The sequence below is a fragment of the Carassius auratus genome, unplaced genomic scaffold (genome assembly GCF_003368295.1).
Source record: "Carassius auratus strain Wakin unplaced genomic scaffold, ASM336829v1 scaf_tig00033964, whole genome shotgun sequence".
In the NCBI taxonomy this organism is placed as follows: domain Eukaryota; kingdom Metazoa; phylum Chordata; class Actinopteri; order Cypriniformes; family Cyprinidae; genus Carassius; species Carassius auratus.
Genome location: NW_020526115.1, coordinates 7,501 through 32,761, shown reverse-complemented (window position 1 = coordinate 32,761; position 25,261 = coordinate 7,501). Strand labels below are relative to the sequence as shown.

Sequence of the window (25,261 nt, the reverse complement as noted above, 5' to 3'; positions counted from 1 at the left end):
GGTGTATACATATATTATATTTCTATATTAAAATAAATGTTTTATATATAAATAATAGTATAAGTAATTTATTTGCTTCTCTAGAAACCAGTTTTTGTCCCTAGTTTTGTAGGGAGTCATATTCATTCAGGGTTTTATTCATCCATACAGTTTTTGTTTTCATTCGATTGCTCTCTCTGTTAAACAGGTTTTTTTATATATATATACTGTATCTTTAAGAGGTATGTAAATGAGCTCTGTTGTGATTGGCAGAGTCAGAGGTCACATGTTTGCAGTTGAGTGTCAATCAATGCACTGAGGGAGATGTTTCTCACTTCAGCTTCATTAGTCTGAATCAATCACATGTGGATTATAGTTGGTTTGAGTTTGAGCAATTACAGTAAATGATAAATGTACAAAAACCATAAAAATAGTAGAGGAAAGTATCTTATTTATTTTTTCACTTTTATTTATTAAAACTATACTCTAGTGACTGATTTCTGTCCCAAACCCAAAGCTGCTGTACAGATTTTATAAACTGTCTGTCTGCTTTATATCAGCTTTTATTGATTTGACTTTCATCACCAGTCAATATGATCCAACAGATGTTCAGCTGTAACATGTACATTTGTTTTTGAAATAAATATGAATTGTGTGAATGTTTGTTAAACCTAATTATTGTGTTCAAGACATTATGACCTGGAGAGGATTTTCTTTTTCCTGAAAATGCTAGTTAGTATTTTCACATTTGACTGTAACATCCTGACTTTGTACCCCAAAAATCTGATAATATTTGAAGAGTTCATTTGCCAAAAATTATAACTTAAAACCTTTAAAAAAAAATTAAAATCCTATTTATTTATTTTTTTATCCTGCAATACAATTAATATTAAACTGCAGTAGGGTTGTTTTGATTAAATAATAATAGAAAAATACAGCGAATGAAAAAACATAATATAAAAAATAAACATGATTTATGAAAATCTGTTTTTGCAAATAAACTCTTCATTTGTAATTTCCCCTGTACTTTTCTCGTTATACTTTACTATTGGCAAATATTCGATCTTTTCATCAACTTTCATTAAAGTACCACATATTTTGTATTTAATATGATTAAAATTACTTATATATCATTTTTATAAATATTTTTCTTCGCTTAAAAACTGAGGCTCATGAACTCGAAACAATGTTGATAAAAAAAAAAAGCCAAAAGTAAAATATGAAAATGACCAACTGGAACAAACAAATAATAACACATTGAACTAAGTAACAAAAATAAAAATTATTATTAAAACGTGAATTCAAAGTATATACTATTACTATAACAGTAAAAATAATTTGAATATAACTACATTAAATTTTTCAATGTTTAAAAAACAAAAGCAAGACAACATGTGATACAGGAAAATATTTTATTTCCTTCAGTTGTGGACTGTACAGTATTCAATTGTGATTTCACAGGAATCGTTAATAATATGATTGATGACTGGACCCTTCAGATGATGCTCATCAGCCTTTGGCATCGAATCCGCCGTACAAACACAGCTTGGTTTAACCGCAGAATCTCTAAAGCTTTAAAATGCAGTGAAATCAGAGATCAGAGCAGGATCTTGTAATAATCGTCTCTGTAGCTGTAAAGAACCACCACAGCCATCCTGAAAACACACAGAACAGCAAATCAAGAGGAAATCAAGACATGATATTTGATTTCTTCAGTTCAAGACTTTCAGCGTGTCATCATGAGATTTCAACCAGTACGTCTATTTTTCTTGCCCTTACGGCAAATATTTGTTTCAGATCGGTTACTCCTGAGCTTAAAGACTGATTTTATCCTTTCAGAATAAGATATTTGTATGCTGTTTGTATGGAAGATTGATTCAGCAGATATAAAAAACGCAAACTTCGGGGGAGAAAAAAAAAAGTGTCAAAAATACATAGATGTTGTATTAACTTGTAAACTCACAATTGTAAAAAAAAAAAAAAAAAAAAACTAATTATGTAAACTGATATTGTAAACTTCTAATAGTAAAAAAAAGTCTGAATTGCGAGATGAAAACAGATTGTAAACTTGTAAAAAAAAAAAAAAAAATCTGAATTGTGAGATGTAAACATGTAAATTGATATTGGAAATTTCTAATAGTAAAGAAAAAGTCTGAATTGCGAGATGAAAACTGAGATTGTAAACTTGTAAAGAAAAAAAAATCTGAATTGTGAGATGTAAACATATGTAAACTGCTATTGTAAATTTTTTATAGTAAATAAAAAGTCTGAATTGCGAGATGAAAACTGAGATTGTAAACTTGTAATTGTAAAGAAAAAGTCTCAATTGTGAGATGTAAACATATATAAAACTAATATAGTAAACTTGTAAAAAAAAGTCTGAATTGCGAGATGTAAACATAAAACTAATATAGTAAACTTGTAATTGTAAAAAAAAAGTCTGAATTGCGAGATGTAAACATATATAAAACTAATATAGTAAACTTGTAATTGTAAAAAAAAAGTCTGAATTGCGATATGTAAAATGAGATTGTAAACTTGTAAAAAGAAAAAGTCTGAATTGCGATGTGTAAACTTGTAAAAAAAAAAACAAACTGAAATGCGATTTGTAAACCGAGATCGTAAACTTGTAATTGTAAAGAAAAAAAAGACTGAATTGCAAGATGTAAACTGAGATTGTAAACTTGTAATTGTAAAGAAAAAGTCTCAATTTTGAGATGTAAACATATATAAAACTAATATAGTAAACTTGTAAAAAAAGTCTGAATTGCGAGATGTAAACATATATAAAACTAATATAGTAAACTTGTAATTGTAAAAAAAAAAGAATTTGAATTGCAATATGTAAAATGAGATTGTAAACTTGTAATTGTAAAGAAAAAAAGTCTGAATTGCGATATGTAAACTGAGTTTGTAAACGTGTAATTGTAAAAAAAAGTCTGAACTGCGATATGTAAACTGAGATTGTAAACTTGTAATTGTAAAAAAAAAAGTCTGAACTGCGATATGTAAACTGAGATTGTAAACTTGTAGTACCTTTTGGAGATCTTAAAGTGGTAGATCTGCTCACAGATGCCTTTGAGGTACCTCTGTTTGGGCAGCCGAGAGAGAAGCGTCTTCACACTGATGTTAAACTGCTCCTCACTATCAAACTGAGAGACAAACAACAGCCTCAGCATTAAATACTCCAGTTAGCACACAAACGATGAGGAATCATATCTCAGACACTCATTCAGGGGTAGAAATTAAGAAATATACGATATGTAAGAACTCAATTTAAGTTGAGAATTAAAACTGACCTATTTCTAACATGGGAGAACTGTAATTATGAATGTTTAATGTTTTAGATTAGAAAAACAGTGTCACATGATCTTCAGAAATCATGAAAATATGATTTACTGGTCAAGAAACATTTCTGATTATTATCAATGTTGAAAACAGTTGTGCTGCACAATATTTCTGTGTAAATCTTGATGCATTTTATTTTCTAGGATTCACAGATGAACAGAAAGTTGAACAGAAAGTTCAAATGAACAACATTTATTTGAAATAAAAAATCTTTTGAACCATTTTTTAATTTTAAACACTTTACTGTCAATGAGTCATTAAATGCATCCTTACCAAACTAAATTTAATTAATTAGCATATTATTCTGATTTCTGAAGATCATGCGACACTGAAGACTGGAGGAATGATGCTGGAAATACAGCGGAGCATCACAGAAATACATTACACTTTAACACAGATTCACACAGAGAACAGATGTTTTAAATCATAATAATATTTTTACTGTATTTTTGATCAAATAAATGCAGCTTTAGTAAGCAGAAGACTTTTATTAATATATATATATATATATATATATATATATATATATATATATATATATATATATATATATATATATATATATATAATTTTGTTTTATCTCCTTTTTTCCTGCATTTTTTAAATGCTAAATAAAACATCTTGAAAAATGAATAATAAAAATAAAATACACTTTCATAATCACTCAGTGTGGCTTGGTGGACTTGAGTGTTTTTCCTCACACTCTGAACTGGTGAATAACTGAAGGCCTTTGTTAGTGTGGAATATCCCATCATTCTGTGCGAGCTCATGTTTGTTCCTGGTTAAAGGACATGCACAGAGTGTTCTTCCTGTAGCAGAGACTCATGTTGATGTAGAGGGTTTCCCTCATCACAAGGAAAGCTCGAGTCCTGCTGTCAGCAAACAGGATCCCCCTCTCTTCCTCTTTATGTTTTCCACTGGAATGCCATTCACTTACTCAGAATAGCTCATAATAATAGCAAGTGGTACAAACCTCGAGGGACAGGAAGTTGATGAGGGTTTCCTTGGGCAGATCGACCTGCGGAGGAATGTGACAGGAGAGACTGTGAAGGTCAGGTTCTCAGACACAATAGAGGCTTATCTACAGAAACCCACAGACGGATTCGGTGCCATGTAAACACTGCGTACCAATCAACAGGAAGCACTCCAAACCAAGGCCGATATATATATCATTTTACACTATTTAATTAAATAAGATGCATAAAATTCATGCAGTGGAATTGAGATTCATATTTGTTAAATTAGAAATAATTGTACAGTGAATCACTATGAACTTTATAAAATAAACAGATTTGCACATTTGCACTAATAACCGTATTACAGTATTTTTTTCAAATATAGGAATAGTTAAATACACAAATAAAAAGGATTGCATATATCTTTAGGAGCCAGTGGCCAATATAAAGCCAATATATATGATATTACACCATTTCATTTAAATAAGATGCTTAACAATTGCTGCGATGACATTTAGATCCATATTTACTGAATTAGAAATAATTAATTGTGCAATAAATCAGTATGAAAATGATTTGTGATTTGTGGTTTAGCATCTTCATTCTATACTAACACACTAGTATTTTTCGCAAATTCAAAAATAATTAAAATACAAATAAATATGTAATGCTTGAGCTCATAAAATGTACCGATATTTTAAAGAGCAGACAAAAAAAGCCGATATAAACGATATTACACTACTTAATTTAAATAAGATGCATAATTCCTGCAATGAAATTTATTTAAAGATATTTTCTAAAGTAGAAAATTTATTGTAAAATGAATTGACATTTATGCTTTCGAAACTAGTTTTTTAAAATCCTAATATGGTATTTTTCACAACTAAAGAAATAGTTAAAAACACAAATAAAATGAAAGTAAACACTACATCCATGTACACTCAGTAATCTGATAAGTTTGTGCCGACTGGCAATCATATTTTCTCAAATAAAGTTCAGGTAACACTAATTTAATAAAATAATCGGTGCCGATATTTTAAAAATGGCAAATATCAATCATGGCAATATACTGTTTGACCACTAATGTATACCTTGAAATTAATTTAATTTGCAGCATTCTTGTCTCTGTCAAAAAAGAAGCTGTTTATGATACTTATCTGCCACACAGAAATACTATAAAAGCCGATAATTAACAAAAATACCAAATATCGGTTGTTATATTAGTTGATCGCTAATGCATACACTGAATGGATGCAAGTTTCTGTATTCTTGGCACGTTCTGATGCCAATTATTTAAAAATAACAAATATCGGCAAATATGATGCAAGTCACTTTGGATAAAAGCATCTGCCAAATGCATCAGTGATGATATTAGAGCAGGAAGTGACATCATATACTCACAGCCAGCACTTCAATGTCGCTGCTCTTGTTCTGTAAGTTGCTGCTCAGATTCTGCAGTCGTGTCTGGATCTGAAAGACAGAAATACTTTCATGCTCATAATGCAAATGGACAGAACACAAAAGCTTTTCTTCGTATGTTATAAAAGCGGAGCACAGAACGGCAGGGGTTCAGATCCGCTGGCTCATCACTAGACGGGTCTGAATCAAGGACACTCTTTACAAGCCTTAAGGGTATAAGATGAGTAAGAAAGTGTGTTTCGCATGATGTCAGATGTGAGGTAGTTGTGCTGACCTGCGTCTCATATCTCCGTCGGGAGCTGGCGGAGATTTTCTCAGGTGGTATGAGGTTCACATTCATGGTGTTGCTCCCGTGTGATTCAGACAGACCTGATGGACACCAAACACACGAGAAGATTCAAACATCTGTTGGACAAACCTCAGTTATTTTCTTTCAAGGTTTTAAATGCAGTATCTGCCAGAGACAAAGAAAGTGTGAAGTACTACACAACACTGAATCACCCAATAATGTACCTGAGTTTCCCAGTAATGATCCCTTTGGATTCTGGAGAGAAGAACTCTCAGAAATCTCTCTGGTTTAGGCAAAAATGAGAGAGAAAAACAGCATTAGATGTTTCCTCTGGACTCTGACACAGGGTTTACGGTCGTAAACGTCAGCGTTCATCACCTGTTTCTCTCTTCGGAGAGTTTGGTCCGGCTCTTTTGGATGAAGTGTTCGACCAGTTCTGACTCGGGGATTCTCTTCTCCGACTGACGGTCTTTCTCAAAGGACTTCACCTGATGGGAAGAGAAGAGAGCTTGTGTCAGATCACACTCTTTACAGTCTTCAGCGCAGGCGTTAATGTGATTTACCTTCAGGTAATTTCCTTCTTTATCGGACACCAGCACCATGAATGTGATTCCAGCTTGTCTGCAGTGCTCCATAAGAGCTTCCTGTGACTGTGGCACAAATGGAGAATAATAATCTTCATTACAACATCTGACTGCATTCATTAGAGCGGATCAGAGCTCGATAGTCTCGTCAGATACTGAGGATCAGTAGAGATCCACCCTGGAATTTAATGGCTGTGGTTTGGAGTTGAACATAATACGAATAATGACTTGTGGTTCAGTAAGGATTCAATCAGTCAATGACACAGATTTATTTATTTTTGTCTTGTTTTCGCAAGAATTATTGAGAACGTCACAACTGATGCATGGTCTGCTTTCTCTCGTTGTATTTATTTCATGGCATTTTACTTTATTGGATTGATGAATGCTTCTCTGGTTCTCAGCTCTGAACCTTTAATCTCACATACTTCTTCTCTATTTCCGTCTTGTTTTTACAGTACAAATATGTTAAAACTGAAATTTAACTGAAAAGAACTAGATTATTTTTCTGACCCCACTAGCAAATATTTAATCTCGTGTTTAACTTAAACTCACTACATTTTTATAATTTTCCCACTAAAACAAGATTTATTTTAATTTTACTACTCAAATGTGTTGATTTATGGCAGAACCTTTAGTCTATTTTGCTTCTACATCATGTCTCGTCTTTCAGACTAGTGGAAAGAAAACAAAACACACATTTTATTTTAATTGTACTTTATCTATTTCCATCTGTAGATTTCAATTCCAGTCTTTAAATAGTTTATTTCAGCACTTACATCAAAATGTTTGATTTCTCTCTATTTCTGAAGGTTTGTTTTAGTGCTGTTAAACAAATAATTGTGATTTATATTTTGTGTGTACTGTATATATTTATTATTTATTATTATATATATATATACATCAATTAACTAAATATATATATATATTATATATAAATATATATTAAAATTACAATGATGTAAAATTTTGATAAAAAAAAAAAAAAAAAACTACAGGCATTAAAAAAAAAATAACTAACTAGGCAAAAAAAAAAACTAAAATTGAAGCAGATAAATAAAATATAAAAAATAAAATCTAATTCAAAATATTAACAAAAAATATAAAACTATATCAATGAAAAAAAAAACGTATTATGACCTTTAATGAAGCATCTCAATGATTTCCGTCTTGCAGGATATTTTCATTTTGTTCCTTGTGAGATTAAAGCTTGATATGCAATAATTTAACACCTACAGTTCTAAATATTAAATATTTAATCATCTCAAAGTGATTTGGCTAATGTGAATTCCTGCTAAATCGGATTCATTTATGGATGTGACAGAACGAACACAAACGAACCAAAGCAAATATTTTTCTCGATTGGGACACTGACCTGCGAGACGTCATAGACGATGTCTGAGGAGACTCCGGCGGCCCAGAGCTTCTGAGTGACTTTAATGGCTCTGCTGGTGGAGGACTGACCCACAGGAAGCACCAGAACATCACAGGAGCTCACAGGAGGCTGACAGACGGAGACAGAGAGATGAGACCAGACCAGACCAGACCAGACGCAGCGCTGGCATCACACTCCTCTGAAACTCACCGCTTCCTCCAGGCTGGACACAGCCGAGCAGATCTTATCCAGAGCGATGCTAGCGCCAACCGCATATGGGACGGGACCGGACACTGCCGGACCGTGGAACTCCTTGATCTGTCACGGAAAACCCCAAAGCATCGGGTCAAATAAACTGACTGCAGATGAATAGCACGAGCCAAAAACAGCATCTTACAGAACACTTTGGCTTACAAGAGGAACTTTTGCTACGCTTTCATCAAAAATACCAGACCAAAACAACTAGACTAATATACATTTCAACTATTAAAGTGTTAAAGATAATCAGTAATAACATAAGAACAAATACATCAATTAGAAATCGCATTAATGAATACAACTGAATCATATCTCAGCTACAGAAACAGTAATTAAAATTTTGAAAACACTGCATAGGTTTCTTTTTACAAATAAAATAGAGATTAATAAAATTAAAATTAAAATTAAAACAATTATTTTGTGGTTTGATTAAAAACTGTAATTAAGAGTTATTTATAATGCTTGGGTAAAAAAAAAAAGAAATTCTCATTTTTACCAAAAAATATTGATTCTTAAATCCCTAGAGTTGATTGTTTTCAATTAATGAATGGAACATTGTAGCGCACCTCCCGTCCAAGCTTTGTTTAGTCACTTTTGATATTAAAAAAAGTTTCGTATTTAAAACTCTCTCACTATTTATTTAAGTGTTCAAACAATAAATGGCGTTTTAAAAACACTGCATAGGTTTCTTTTTACAAATAAAATAGATATTTATTAGTAAAAATTATTTAAAAAAATAATATTTTATTTTTACGTTTACTTTTGTGGTTTGATAAAAAATTGTTATTAAGAGAAATTTATAGTGCTTGGGTTAAAAAAAAAATCTAATTTAACTGATTTCAATAGATTCTTATTTTTATGAAAAAATATAGATTCTTAAATCCCTAGAACAGATTGGTTTCAGTTAACGAACGGAACATTGTAGTGCACCTCCCGTACAATAAATCACACTAAGCTTTGTTTTGTCAGTTTTTATATTTTTATATAAAAAAGTATCGGATTTAAAACTCTCACTATTTATTTAAGTGTTCAGACAATAAATGGCGTTGTGGTGCTGTTTAATGTGGAGTGACAGACCGCTGCAGTGGCGATAAGCAGCACGAAATAAACAAATGAACATGCGAAGGTGTGATGCTAAAAGAAAGAGTAGCCTACAACTTACCAAATAAGTTTATGAATAAATCAATCTTGTTTTAATGACATCCATCAAAAAATGAATTTGTGTCTAAACCCAGCCCTATGCTGGAATGATTTCAGAAGTATGCTCATGTTGATGTTACCAGATGATCGTATCGTCCTCCCGCCGCTAAGACGTCAGGAACGGTGCGTTTGCGTTTCCTGATGAACGCCACGAACTGGAAGATGACGCCGCAGTGATGCTGGATCTTATAGACCAAACCCAGATTCACCACCACCTACAAAACACACAGACAAACGCTCAGAGGAGGAGGAGGAGAAGAAAAAAGAAAAAACTTCTGATCTTTTTTTTTTTTTTTTTTGCGATTTTAAAAAGTCTGGTTTTGCTCTGCTTGTTTTTAGGGTTGGACAGTTTAACCAAAATGTTGGTATTTCTCAAAATAATACATAAAATTATTAAAATATTTATATAAATGATAGCAATAATAATACAAAATAAAATATAATAAAAAACTAAACAAATGCAAAATATTACTATTTTAATATTTAATTGTAACAAACTAAATAAAAATTATAAAATAAATCAAGTGTTTAAGAATAATACTATAATTACAATTGTAATATTACAATACTATTATATAAAGCTGTCATAATATCTTCATTTTAAAACATTAAATTAACATTATTTTAGTATCACTGAGATAGCATTTACATTTTTATTGATATTTTTAATATTTAAATATATTTTCTGTTTCAAGTATGAATTTCAACAAAAAAAAGACATTTGATTGGTCAACTAGCTGTAGTAAAACTCTTTTTATTTTTTCATTGCATTTTATTTAACATTTATTTTATGTCAATCTCTCTCTCTCTCTCTCTCTCTATATATATATATATATTTTTTTTTATCTTTATATATATATTTTTTATTATATTTGATTAATCGTGCAGCTCTGGAAGGAAGTAAAAGTCAAAAAATGCCAAAAATAAAATCTAAGACTATAAGACTTACGAACAGTCATTTAAATGACTCGCCTGTAGTTTAACGGCCAGTTTCTTGAGGAGGCTCATGACTTCTTCTAGATCTTTCTGGCCCTGTTTGGCCATCTGAGCGACGGCTGAACTCTTCTGTTTGGTGAGAGAGTTCATGAGAGGAAGCAGCTCCTGCAGGTCGCCCTTCTGCTCGATGAACTTATACAGCGTCTGCAACTGAGGTTTCAAACAAAACACTTAAACAACTTAAGCCTTTACACTCACATTTATAATAAGATCACTGTAATGTGCATCACAAGACAATTAGTGCATTAAGAACACTTAGCACTGATTACTGATTACTGCTCTGAGTAAGTGACTTACGCTGTTGTTGGACAACGACAGGTTAAAGAATTTGGCTTCCACTTCACGCTTCGTCAGTTTCTCGCTCTGTGTGTGTGAAGGTGAGAGAGAGACAGAAATATATTCCAGGTTACATAAGAGCCGAGTGAACCTGCCGCTCACACACATCACATGCATGATCATTTCCACCATCTCTCGGACTCTTATTGTTCAGTTTTATGACTTTTATTTCCACAAAACATGCATCTGGATTATTTTTAGAAAGCGCATCTCCCACATGCTTTCTGTGTTTATAATACAAGCTGATTGAGACTATAATTTGCATGTTTTTTTTATTTTACATTCCTGTTGTGAATACTGTTAAACGTAAAGGACTTGTTGTGGAGTGACATGAACTACAATACATTGTGTTTACAATGTTTGATTCTATTTACCAGTATTCTGCATTAGTTATAAAAGTAATAATAAAATAATTAAATTACATGTTGTTTTTCAGAAAATATGGTATATTCAATTATTAAAATCAGAATGATTTTATTAAAATCAGAAACATATATATATTTTAAATCATAAAAGTATAATTAAAATAAATATTTTTTATATAAAAATAAATAAAAAATAAAACAAAACAATAAAAATAATTTTAGTGAAATAAATATTTTTAAATAAAACAAATAAAAATAAAACACAATTTTCTTTAAAAAAAAAAAAGTAAAAAATAAAATATTTAAAAAAAAATTTTTATCATAATAATTTCAACTGTAAAACTGAAAATTATAAAAAAATATGGACTTATCTGCATTTTTTTCTCTCAATGATGCCATTATGACCCTATGTAACTTTTTTTCCAATAAATATGGCACTTATAAAAAAAAGATTTATTATTTTACAGTACAGTTGTATTATGATAATAATACTGAAATAATATTATTGTAATATGGTACTGTTCTTGATGTACTGTCTTAAGGACAATGATTTAATAATGACAAAAATAATAATTTATAGTTATAATCATAATATTCAAATTGCTTGCCTCCTTTAAAACACCAGTGTGAATGTAATAGATGTTATCAATGGTGTCTGCCATATTTGTATTGCTCTGATGTGGTGTATTTATGTGTATTGATGTGAGAGTGAGATGCAAGCTGATTATTAGAGGAAATTATAAAATATTAAGTGGAAATTAAGAAATAACGGAGTGAGACACATGAGTACGCTTTAAAGTCCAGGTCAAGTAAATGTAAAGAGATTTGATCTGAGGGTGCGAGCTCATAATTTGGCTCTCTGAATCACCATGGAGTCACACAGTATGTTGGAGGCCTGTGTGAGTTTGTCTTCTGGGACGCCGCTGTGCAGAAGAATGGCCTTCAGCAGACTGGTGTGGTTCAGGTGGATGGTGTAGTTCCTGTCCTGAAACACACATGGGGCAGCAGAACCTTATTAAACTGTGTCCTCTCTCCACATCTGCACTTGTACTGATGAACTAGGGCTGGGCTTTCACACAAGTTTTACGATTTGATTCGATCCTCGTGCACAAGCTTGCGATTAGATTCAAAATCGATTATTTTGGATATATATATATATATCAGGTGCACATGCCATTTTTTCTTAACTACAGCTGTAAAATATATTAAGAGTTTTTTTTTGTTGTTAATTGTATAAGAAATAAAAACAGAATACAAAAAGATTAGATACATTAGAGTTAGTCTGTTTTGTAAAAAGTTAGTAAATAGTGCGCAAATCTGAAAAGTGTCAAGGTTTTTTTTTTTTATAAGAATAGAATTAGGTTAGGTTAGGTTTCAACATCAATTTGCGTTTTTTTTTTTGTTATATATAAACATTTAAATGGTGGCTGTCATAAAAATACAAGTTAAACATTGAAAACAGTAATGCAAATATAAAACGTTGCATATATTTAGTAAAATAATCTTCTCCACAGTTTATTTCTAACTAATGAATTAGCTACAGAATGTGTTTTTTTCCTGAGGTAAATGTGACGTTACGTGACATGTTATATTGTTATATTGTCGTATTTGCGCGACTGAAACACTGATCGAGCGATAACACGAGACACGATACGGAACGTAAAGCTGTACTCTTTATTTTAACTCTCCTTCGGATGATTATTCATGTTTATTTTGTGCTATAACTAGTAATAAAGTCTATGAGATGATCAGCTACAGCGATCGGTCACAGATTAAACAGCATTTATTGATTTATTGGACGGGAGCTGCGCTACAATGTTCCAATCATTAACTGAAAACAGACTAGACTCCTCAATCATCGGGATTTAAGAAACGATATCGTCTCGCAGAACTGAGAATGGATATGAGTGGAGATATGGATGTTTTCTGATAATGCGGTGTGGTACCTGCAGCGCGCTGAACTCCTGCACGACCTCGGAGACGGCGTAAATGGCCTCGGCGTCTGGCAGGAGAGAGTTGCTGATGGGAATCACGATGTCGAAGGCACACTCCAGAAGCTCTCGGGGATGAGCTCGATCCAGCTTCCTCGGCCTGTAGACGCGCTCGATGCTGTACCTGCGGAAACAAGATCATGTGACACTGAAGACTGGAGGAATGATGCTGGAAATACAGCGGAGCATCACAGAAATACATTACACTTTAACACAGATTCACACAGAAAACAGATGATTTAAATCATAATAATTTTTCACTGTTTTTATTGTATTTTTGATCAAATAAATGCAGGCTTGGTGAGCAGAAAACACTTCTGATCAAAAGCATATATTATAATGAATCTAGTACGCACTATACACAAACATACGCGAACTACAGACGTTTTTGTTCGGGGAATGAAATGCTTGAAAATTGTGAAGTAAACACAAAGTACCTTTTGAGAAGGGAAATGTTGTTTCTGGCCACAAATCTGGCAAACGACAGCTGAAGAGAAACAATAAGACATAACACACAATTAAGACTTTATCAGTGTCCTCCAGCACAGAAGCAGCATCAGTGTCACAGACGGATATTTGGAGAAATACACAACAATACACTGTATGAGTCACAATTATACATTTCTCTTTTATGACAAAAATCATTAGGATATTAAGTAAAGATCATGTTCATGAAGAAATTTAGTAAATCTCCTACTGTAAATATATCAGAACTTAATGTTTGATTAGTAATATGCATTGCTGAGAACTTCATCTGAACAACTTTAAAGATGATTTTCTCAATATTTAGATTGTTTTGCTCCCTCAGATTCCAGATTCTCAAATAGTTGTGTTTCAGACAAATATTGTCCTCCGAACAAACCACACATCACTGGAGAGATGATTTATTCAGATGATGTATAAATTGACACTTATGACTGGTTTTGTGCTCCAGGGTCACATTTATGCATATAACTACATCTCTTCTTATTTTGACTGGTTCATTAGTTCAGTGAGCACAGGAAAGATTCATCTCACCCTCAGATCGTACGGCAGAGAGACCAGCATGCCGCTGTGATCCATAAAACAGGCCGTCTCACATCCTTCATACAGATGTCTGTTCCTGGGCAAGAGCAGTGGCGTCTGCAGCCGAACCGCACCTGAGACACATCAACATCATCACCAACACAACATCAGATCGCTCAGAAAGAAGAGATGCACACAGCTAATGAATGAGCGGAATCAGTTCACAGACTCAATGATTCACTTTTTTACAGATTCACAGATTCAATGATTCACAGATTCACTGATTCACAGATTCACTAAATCCCTGATTCACTAAATCCCTGATTCACAGATTCACTAAATCACTGATTGACAGATTCAATGATTCACAGATTCACAGATTCACTGATTCACAGATTCACAGATTCACTAAATCCCTGATTCACAGATTCACTAAATCACTGATTGACAGATTCAATGATTCACAGATTCACTAAATCCCTGATTCACAGATTCACTAAATCCATGATTCACAGATTCACTAAATCACTAAATCCCTGATTCACTGATTTACAGATTCACTGATTCACAGATTCACTGATTCACTGATTCACTGATTCACTAAATCCATGATTCACAGATTCACTAAATCACTAAATCCCTGATTCACTGATTCACAGATTCACAGATTCACAGATTCATTTAATTCATTACTCAGTGTTCCAAGTATTTAACTACTTTTGTAAAATAACTAACATGATTCAGTTTCCTAAACTGGATCATTCAGAATCAAGGTCTTAAAAAAACTGATTCACAGATTCAATCAACAGTGTGTTTAATAGTTCATTTGTGACCCTGGAGCACTAAACCAGCCATAAGTGTCAATTTATACATCATCTGAATAAATTATCTCTCCAGTGATGTGTGGTTTGTTCGGAGGACAATATTTGTCTGAGATACAACTATTAGAAAATCAGGAATCTGAGGGAGCAAAAAAATCTAAATATTGAGAAAATCATCTTTAAAGTTGTTCAGATGAAGTTCTTAGCAATGCATATTACTAATCAAACATTAAGTTTTGATATATTTATGGTGAAATATCTTCATGAACATGATCTTTACTTAATATCCGAATGATTTTTGTCATAAAAGAGAAATGTATAATTGTGACTCATACAGTGTGTTGTTGTGTATTTCTCCAAATATCCGTCTGTGACACTGATGCTGCTTCTGTGCTGCAGGGACACATTAGAGGCACAGCAGGCCGCTTTATAAGAAGTTTTTTTGCCTTTACTTCAACCAACATCCTATTTTTAATGCAAATCGTAATTCCTGCTCTGGCGAAGCAGAGGAACAGGAAGTATGAGAGCTGAAGCACGACCCAGAATGCAGTGCGTCTCTCACCGTGTCGTCTGAAGATCCTGGTGACCGTCTCGTACACGTGCTGCTGGAGTTTAGCAGTGTTGAGATTAAAGCTGCCCTGCAGACAAACACAGAGGAGGAGGATAAATAACAGCACAGCGCCACCTGCTGGTGATCCGCTTAGCATTTGTGTACATTTATTTGAGTGATTTAAGATATTAAGTCTTGTTTTCTAAAAAAAAAAAATTGTCTTGCCACATTGGAAGATATTTGTGCTAATTTTAAGGAAAAACTAACAAAGTTTGGCTTTTTTTTTTTAAATACATATCTTAAATAATTTTACTTGTACAGTAAGTTAATCTTGATTGAATTTCTAGAAATGTATATTAGAAAACAAGACAAAATTTACTAAGACATTATTACAGTTTTTATTTAGATTTTTGTTTTTGTATTTTCCATTTTCATTTTAATTTCAGTTGAAGTTTTAATAATGCTTTTGTCATATATTCATTTATTTTATTTTTTAATATATCTATATCGTTTTTTTTTTTCATTTAAACTAAATGAGAAATGTTGCAATGGCAGCTAACTGAAACAAAATAGAATTATTGTATTTCAGTTTGATGTTTATTTAGCCATTTTTATAGTGAAAACCATACTTTAGATACAAATACACATTTTTAGAAAGAAATTAAATAAATGTAATACCCTTTCTTAATATTCGAATTTGAAATATTGAGCTTTAAGATATTTTAATTAATGTATTTCCTCTTCCTTTAATTAATTAATGTTGTTAATTTATAATTCTTCAGTCATTTATTCTAAAGAAAGAAATGTTTCTCTTCATAATCAATCTTTAGGGTTGTAAAAATGCACTAAAGTTTGTTTCAATTCGATTTCTGTATGTTGTGATTTGTTTCTATACAAGATACTTTTTTAACAAAGGTGTGTTTTAATTAAAACTTCTAATGCATACAATAAACAATTAACAGAAAGAAGTTATTTGACCACAACAGAAATATTCAGGACTTTGCTAAGCTAAAAACACAAAATTATTATACTTCATTAAATAATGCATTTTATTTTTAATTCATTAATAATAATGAATATTAATTCAGATAACTAACATGGAAGCTCGAGTGTGTACCATATTTGATACGCTCTTTGTACATGTTGATCATTGTTTATAAGTGATTAAAAACCTGAATTAAATCTGAAATAAAAAATACAGAATTATGTTTGTCAAATATGCTTGCATTGTTTTCCTAACTAAAAAACATTTTACAATTTTAATTGTTGCATTTAAAAAACGTTATATTTCATTAATGTATATATATTTTCATTAAATGATAATAATTAATAAAAAATGTAAGCTCAAATGCTACCTTATTTGATGCGCTCTTTGATCATTGTTTATAAGTGACTAAAAGCCTAAATTAAATCTAAAATTGATTAATAAAATAACAAAAATACTAGATCGCAGGAAAGTGCTACTTGCTGATTCTTTTTCGCAAATTAAAAAGTTGTCTAAGCTTTCATGTTGGGCTGAACTTTACACGACAGATACAGTCATCATCCATGATACAAATTACGGAATTTTCGTCTTGTGATACATTGTGACACGACCATCATTTGTTACAATTTGCTGTAAAAAAAGATGATGTGAAAGCAGCAGGACACCGTACAGAAGTCTTGATCGCTGGTGATGTAAATGTGCATTTTATCCGTTCTGTGAATGTTTGGAGCTCTTCTTCTACCTTGTGAATGTCGCTGTCGTATGTGAAGTCCACGACGGGGGAGAAGTTCTGGGAGAAGAGCTTGTTGACCATGGTGCGGTAAGACTTTCCGTTGATGTTGGCCATAGTGTGCTGCAGCACCTCGTGCAGCTCGGACTCCTCCATCTGCGGCGGAGGAAGCAGATCACTCTTCAGAAGCTCCACCGCAGTCGGACGCAGCGCCGGATCGTGAGTCAACAGCCAGCTGATCACCTTCTTCTGTCAGAGGGAACACAATCTGTGATGCTGACACCAGTTCAAATGATATCCCTGTTACCCCCAGATCCTGACTGGGTGATTGACAGCTAATATTAACCAATCTGAAACATGCACTTAAGTTCAGAATGTAAAGATGATGTATTACGACTGGTTTTAGGATTCAAACTTACCTGCTTTTCATTCTCGTTCTCGTTAAAGTCTTCAGGGAAATTAATCGACTCCTGAAGGACAAACAGAGATGCGTTCGGAACGAGCGATAAGATGACATTTGCAAAAAACTTATATATATTTGTTTTAGATCACAGTGACACTGTATGGAAAACGTGAAATCGGTGAATCCTGAAAAATAAAATGAATCACAGTTTCCTCAAAAATATTCAGCAGTACGTTTGTACATAATTAAATTATACAGTGACATTAAAGCGTAAAAGTCACAAACGTTCCTGAAGAATTGACTGGAGACATCTTGAAGCATTAGCCCTGAGACGGTGTGAATTAATATCAGTAACAGATGCATGATGGGACTCACTGTCCTGAGCTGACTGAGCACAAAGATGCGTTCAGACGCCGTGCTCATGGGTTTGTAGGACATCTCGAACAAGATGATGCCCAGGCTGAACAGATCCACCTTCTGCAGAGACACAGACACCAGGGATATGACCGTTAAACAAAACTAAAACCATTTAAACATTGTCCTTACTTATTAAAAATAAAATACCATTTAAAAAACATGTTTTATTTCATCTAGTTGCCATATATATAAGTATATCCTGAATGCACTGTAAGTAGCTTTGGATAAAAGTGTCTACAAAATGTGAAAAATGTAAGTTTAAAAGACGATTTTCAGATTTTTTTTCACCCTCTGATTCCAAATTTTCTAATTGTTGCATCTCTGCCAAATATTGTCCTCCTAACAAACCACACATCAATGGAAAGCTTATTTGTTCAGCTTTCAGATTATGTAGACATCTCAATTTTCAAATGGACCCTCATGACAGGTTTTGTGGTCCAGGGTCACATATAAAGATTAAAAAGCAGTGGTCCTAAAATCGGTCCCTGAGGAACCCCACATTTATCTCTTATATGATGTATAAATCTCAGTTTTGGAAAATTGACCCTTGTGACTGGGTCACATTTATAAAAATAAAAAAAGTAATACAAATTACAAAAATAGACAACTAAATTTTAACTAAAACTAAAATGAAAACACACAAACACCATCATTATTCACAGAGAGGGAGTTAAACAGCAGTCTGGATGAAGGTTGTTTAATACCTGGTTATAAGTGGCTTTAGTGTTTCCTTGAACCTCTGGGCCGACATAAAGAGCCGTACCAACCATACCAGTCATGTTATCTGTGAAATCAAGTTTAAAAACAGTACAGATTACCCTTTTATTCTGATTTTATTATTCAGGGGGACAATAAAAAAAAAAAAAATTCTTGTACTGTTATATAAATCAATACCACATACAGTTTATTGTGCAACCAAAATACCAATAAAAACTGGGAAAAACTAAAATAAATAAAGAAAAAAAAATGTATGCAAAATGCAGGACTTTTAATTATAAACAAGTCTGAAATACACTAAGACTTTTATTCTGACATGCCCATGATTTACTATTGCTGCCATTCAAAAACACGAGAGAGACTGGGGGGGGGTTTCACCTGTTGGATCTGGTTTTGGGACAAACCCTGAGTTGCTTTCCTCCACCTCTAGTTTACCTGCGGCCTGGAACACATGAAACACACCATAATAAACCAAATGACCAAAAAGAAAGGTTAAGTCTGCCAATCAGAAATAATTCTCATTCATTTCATGATGAATGCATTTTCTGAACATGCATTTGTAAAGTGTTCATATAAAGGATCAAAACTGCTTCTATGTGTCAATCTATGTCACACATACAGTTATTTATCAACACATGCATGCAATGCTCTTGTGTGCATAAAGCATGCATGCAGCACATGCAGTACCACATTAGCGGGGTGATCCGTCGCCAGGCCGAAGTCTCCGATCTTCACGTGATCCTGAGAGTCCAGGAAGATATTGACAGGCTTCAGGTCTCTGTGGATCATTCCCTGTTAAGAGAGAGATAACACACTTTTTATTTATGCAGCCCATTCAACTCAAAATTAAGTGAAGTAGAAAGGAAAAAAGGGTAAAAATAAATGTAAAATAAATTATATAAATAAATTTAAAAATAAATAATAAAAAAATAAAAATCACAATTAATAATAACAAAAAAATATATAAAAAATATTTGGACTAACTGATTTAAAAAAAAAACAGAAATTCGAAAATATAATTTAAATATAAAAAATATTCAAATCTTTTCATAAAAAAATAATTATATTTCAATTTCACATTTCAAACATTTTAAGTTTAAAACATTTCAAAAATAAAACAGACATCAGAGATGATTGGAATATATAAAATAAAAAATATTCTAACATTTTAAATAAAAAAAATGTAAACAAAAAAAAAAAAATGGAATAAATAAAAATTCATTTATTTTAAAATGTTGAACGTTCAAATATTTTAAATTTAAAAATGCAAAAAATATGCCAAAATGCTTGGAATAAATAATATTAAAAATAAATCAAATTTAATCTAATAATGAAAAATGTTAAATATCTTCTTCGATCTTCGATCTTCGATCTTCGTGGTGTTCACCTGCTCGTGGATGTAGGACAGACCGTCCAGAATCTCCCTGAAGAGTCTCCAGAGGCGGCTGACGTCTAGATACAAGCCCTGGTCGATCGTGTCTCGCAAAGTGCTTTTTTCACAGTATTCCATCTGAAGAGACAGAAAAGACAGGTGTAACGGCTTCATCTGCAGCACAGCCTCGCTCTGAGCGTCAGTGTTGGTGAACACACCTGTATGTACAGGTAATGAGCGATCAGCAGCGGCTTCTCCGAGTCTGAGCTCTCCAGCGGATCTGCTGCTTTCCTGCTGCTGCGCTCCTCCTGCAGAGAACCAACATCAACTACACATGATCCCATACTTAACTACATCTAATAACAACGCTTTCCTTTGAGGAGCGTTTGTTTCCAGAAGTTATATGTGCGGATCATTTACATCTCATTACTGGAGATATAGAGCACACAAAATCTGCAGCAAATTAATATTTTTGTCTCTGAATAAAACTGAACTTTTTTCCCCTCTTTATTCTCACTATATCAGATTATATCAGCCATAAAAAACATGATGGATCAAATATAATAATAAACATATATATATACTTTGTTTTTTTTCTGAATGTGAGATTAATGTGATGAACTACATATTTATTATATTATATTGAATAACATTTAGCCTTATTGGTTAAAGATTTATAATATAGTTCAAAATTATTTTCATTTTCTATGCAGATTCATAACTAAATTAAAAATTACATTGTTTCTTTGTGTATTTTAAATATAAAAAATTTAAACATCTTTGAAATAAATAATAAAATAAATAATAAAAATGTAGAATTTAAAATAAAAAAATAAATAAACAAAATCAGATGTTTGGAATAAATAATTTAGAAAATTAATAAAAAATATTAAAAAAAAAAAAGGTATCAGAGATGTTTGAAATTCTTTAATTTCCAATTTCCAGTTCAAAATAACTTTGATTTTCTATGCAGAAGCATAAATAAATTATAAATTAAAAAGTTTTTTACTTCATAAAGTAAATTTTTTAATATAAAAATGTAAAATTAAAAGATCTTTGAAATAAACAACAAAAAAACCCTGCAAAACTGATTAAAAAAGTAAAAAAATAAAAAATGATATTATTAAATATTTAAATTTTTACTTAACTTTCTCATAATAATAATTAGCTTTGCATGCTAAAAATGTATCATGTAACGAAGTTCAAATAAATTTTTGTTTACTATGCAGATGCATAACTAAATAATAATTTGACAGATTTGTTTTCCTTGTGTTTTTTATTTCTTATGTAGGGTTACGCCTGACCTGCAGCACACTGTCTCTGCTGGCGTCTCCGTTGTCGAAGATGATGTCGCTCTCAGAGTCGCTGTCTCGAGGGCTGTGTGGAAACACAGAAGCAGGTCAGAGATGCGCACATTCGTCATCATCACAGACAGCGTGTGAAGAGCTGAAGCTCACAGGAAGGAGGCACAGAAGACGTCCTCCTCTTCATCCTCGTCCTCCTCGTCGTCGGTGGAGTCTGCAGCGCTGCATTTGGCGCTGGAGGATCTCTCCAGAGACGTGCTCCACTCCACAGAGCTGGCGAGGGCCGGTGGAGGAGCGTCGTCCTCGATGTTGTCCATCATTCCCAGCTCGTTTCTCTCGGGAGTCGCGGGTCTCTGCGCTCGCTCGGGGCTGCTGACGGTCTCCGAGCTGTCGCTGGTCACAGCTCCGGTCACCGGCGTCTCGTGCCGCTCGATCCATGCGTTATAATAACGCACGATGTTCTCGTGGTTGAGTCGCGACAGCAGCGTCACCTCGCCTTTGATCCGCCGGAACTGTTTACTAGACGGGTTCACCTGGATCCGCTTGACCGCGTAATAACAGCCGTCCAGCTTATTCTGGACCTGGAGACAAACACTGACAACTGTGAGCACTTGTAAACCACACATTCTGCTCTCCGACAGCCTTCCCACCAAAAACATCGGAAAGAAGAAATTGAGACTAAATAGTCACATTTTTACTTTAGGATATTTATTAAAAATGATTATAAAATATAAAACATATGACCTTTATAACAGCCCCGAATGCTCCCTTCCCCAGCAGCTGCAGCTCTGAGAACTCGTTGTAGTAGCGCGAGAACTGCTTCTGCACCTCCGTACTGAAGGGGGCGCTGAGGAGGTGACTGCGTGGGACGACCGTGGAGGCGAAATCAACGCCCGTGTCTAAGAAGCAAACACACATAGAACTCGTTACAGAGATGAGTCATGCCCATTCAAACAGAGAGGCATGTGCAGGCAGATTTTTGAGCCAAGTGAATTTTGAATGCAGCTTTCAAAATGCAAAAAATAGTGGATTAATATTTTTATATTTCATACAATCACACCGGCGTGTTTAGAACAAGAAGTGTGGTACATGATTCTGTTGAGCTTATGAATGCAATGGCCAATCAGAAGCATTCATATGAGTCATTGCTGAAATGCTGGAGGGGTTCACTCACATTGAATCATGTGGGGTTCCTCAGGGATCGGTTTTAGGACCACTGCTTTTTATTCTTTATATGTGACCCTGGACCACAAATCCAGTCATGAATGTCAATTTTTTTTTTTTTTTAGATTCATACATCACCTGAAGCTGAATAAATAAGCTTTCAATTGATGTTTGGTTTATTAGGATAGGACTATGTATGGATGATACACAACTATTTGAAAATATGAAATCTGAGGCTGCAAAAAAAAATTACCTTTAAAGTTGTCTAAAGGAAATTCTTAGCAATGCATATTATTAACCAGAAATTAAGTTTTGATATATTACAGTAGCAAGTTAAAAAAAATATCTTAATGGAATGTGTGTTTGTGCGTGTTTCACCCTCTGGACTGGACTCCGAACACGGAGCGACACTCTTGGGCGACGGAGGACGCAGGAACGGATGATCCAGGAGCTGGTGAGTGTGCCAGCGATCCGCGTCATTCAGACACACACACCTGCACAAACACACACAGATTAAATACATATAACCTTCTACTAAACAAAACTAGTCTGGGGTTTCCCAAACTGGGATTTGGGAGTTGAAGAACAGCTAATAATTTGTTAAATCATCAAGAAAAGTCTAAATAAAATCAAAAGAATACATGTCATGGAACTATTTGTGAACATAGGAATGTGTTGATAAATTATTGGGTTTGCCAAACTGAGGTAAATGAGGGGACTGGACACTATTGATTAAATATATATGTTTTTAAATAATATATCATTGTAAAATGAAATAAATTATTAAAAACAAAAGGAAAACATACGTAATATTAAACTATTAAACAAATAAATTATAACAATATTAATAGAAGTAGCCTATATTATAAACTGAATAAAAAGCAGAAACGTAAACACAATAAAAAAAATCTAAAGTTTATGTGCGTTTTTCCATGTCAGCTCCAGGTAATATGTAGGAAAATACAGGAATAAAATATAATGAAATATAAATTTGCTCGAGTGTGACGCACTCACATTCGAGTTAATTATGTGCTGTATGTAATTTGATCAATGTTTAATTGTGAATAAATGCTTAAATTAAAACCTTTTTAACATATAAATCGGCCGTTCACCAGCATTCAATCATGTGGGGTTCCTCAGGGATCGATCTTAGGACCACTGCTTTCTAATCTTTATATGTGACCCTGGACCACAAAACCAGTCATTCATTTTTTTTGTTTTTTATCTGAAATACAACTTTTTAAAAATCTGGAATCTGAGGGTGCACCAAAGTTTTTTTTTAGAGAAAATCATCTTTAAACTTGTCCAAATTATGTTCGTAGCAATGCTTATTAATAATAAAAAATTAAGTTTTTATACATTTACAAAAATATCTACATGGAACAGGATCTTTACTTAATATCCTAATGATTTTTGGCATAAAAAAAAAATGTATAATTTTGATCCATACAATGTATTGTTGTCTATTGCTACAAATATACGTCTGTGCTACTGATGACTGCTTCTGTGCTGCAGGGACACTTACGTGTTGGTCCTTCTATACAAGCATTTATACCTTGACTTTGTTGAATAATACAGAACATAAAGAGCTTTATAAAAATAAAAATTGCATATAAAACTGCAATTAGATTTTCCAAAATCATTCAGCTCTACCACACACTCACTTGTTAAGGAAGTCATGCAGGTCGCTGGGCAGGTTCGAGGGCAGCGTTACGGGATACTCCTTGACCTCTCGACCCTGAGCGAGCTCCAGCAGCATCAACCCCAGGCTCCAGACGTCTCCCTTCTTCCCGGAGCGCGAGGGCAGTGCGTCCTCACTGAAGCGCACATGACTCTGCTCAAAGATGTCCTGCTTACAGACGTCTGACAGACGCTTGGCCAGACTGTAGTCTGCGAGCCTCACGTCTCCCCGAGCGTCCAGCAGCACGCAGGATGGCTTCAGCTGCTTGTGCACCACAGAGTTAGTGTGCAGATAGTCGAGCGCGCTCACCAGCTGGACAGCGTGTCGCCGCAGCTGATCGATGGCCACCGGAGCGCCGTCAGACAGCAGCTGAGACAGACTGCAGCCGGGGACGTGTTCGGCCAGGAGATCCACCACCAGACAGTCGTCTCGCTCGACGCAGCTCAGAGCCTGATAGTGCACCAGATGAGGATGACTGAGCTTCAGCAGAGAGTTCAGCTCGCTCTCCGCACCCTGGATCTGAGAGCAAACAGCACATGAAAATCATCAAGAAAATCTGTTATTTGATTTTATTCACAGGTTCTGTTTTTTTAAATGTCCATGAATAATATTTCTGAATGAAACTGAAACATTATTTAATGAGATTCAATGCTTTATTGTCAGCAGAGACTTCTATCACCGATTGTGCCTACATTTACATTTCTTTATAAATCTAAAATATTAATCATCAATATATTAAAAACAGAAAACATAATTTGAATAAAATGGTCTAAAAATAGAAAATAGTTTCTAAAATAGAAAACCAGAAACTAAAATCATAAAGGAACATAATTTCCATTAAAAAATATAAAAATGTAGCAAATATGATTTCTCTTTTGATAACTGATCAAATAACTGAATAAAATATGCTTTATAGTCAACAGGTAATTTCATCTATTCATCAATTGTGCCTATGTTTGAATTTCTTTATACAACTACAATTTTATATCAGATGCTTAAAACCCAGCTTTGATTTGTTG

The 25,261-nt window shown here is 33.4% G+C and overlaps 1 protein-coding gene across 1 annotated transcript in view; it reads right to left on the bottom strand.

Moving 5' to 3' along the window:
* Window positions 1-1,372: 1,372 nt before the first annotated feature.
* The window catches only part of LOC113081365 (eIF-2-alpha kinase GCN2-like), a 30,233-nt gene continuing 6,344 nt past the window's right edge, over window positions 1,373-25,261 (bottom strand). The window contains 31 exon segments of the mRNA XM_026253466.1: window positions 1,373-1,634; window positions 3,016-3,131; window positions 4,301-4,345; window positions 5,685-5,753; window positions 5,977-6,071; window positions 6,216-6,274; window positions 6,370-6,479; window positions 6,555-6,641; window positions 7,948-8,076; window positions 8,158-8,265; window positions 9,486-9,620; window positions 10,378-10,551; window positions 10,699-10,764; window positions 11,971-12,087; window positions 13,049-13,217; window positions 13,531-13,580; window positions 14,111-14,232; window positions 15,482-15,557; window positions 17,197-17,433; window positions 17,604-17,654; window positions 17,963-18,064; window positions 18,709-18,788; window positions 19,100-19,163; window positions 19,409-19,513; window positions 20,109-20,231; window positions 20,312-20,401; window positions 21,398-21,470; window positions 21,551-21,978; window positions 22,142-22,296; window positions 22,940-23,055; window positions 24,226-24,761. Coding sequence (XP_026109251.1) covers window positions 1,577-1,634; window positions 3,016-3,131; window positions 4,301-4,345; window positions 5,685-5,753; window positions 5,977-6,071; window positions 6,216-6,274; window positions 6,370-6,479; window positions 6,555-6,641; window positions 7,948-8,076; window positions 8,158-8,265; window positions 9,486-9,620; window positions 10,378-10,551; window positions 10,699-10,764; window positions 11,971-12,087; window positions 13,049-13,217; window positions 13,531-13,580; window positions 14,111-14,232; window positions 15,482-15,557; window positions 17,197-17,433; window positions 17,604-17,654; window positions 17,963-18,064; window positions 18,709-18,788; window positions 19,100-19,163; window positions 19,409-19,513; window positions 20,109-20,231; window positions 20,312-20,401; window positions 21,398-21,470; window positions 21,551-21,978; window positions 22,142-22,296; window positions 22,940-23,055; window positions 24,226-24,761 — 3,945 coding nt within the window. The 3' untranslated portion in view covers window positions 1,373-1,576.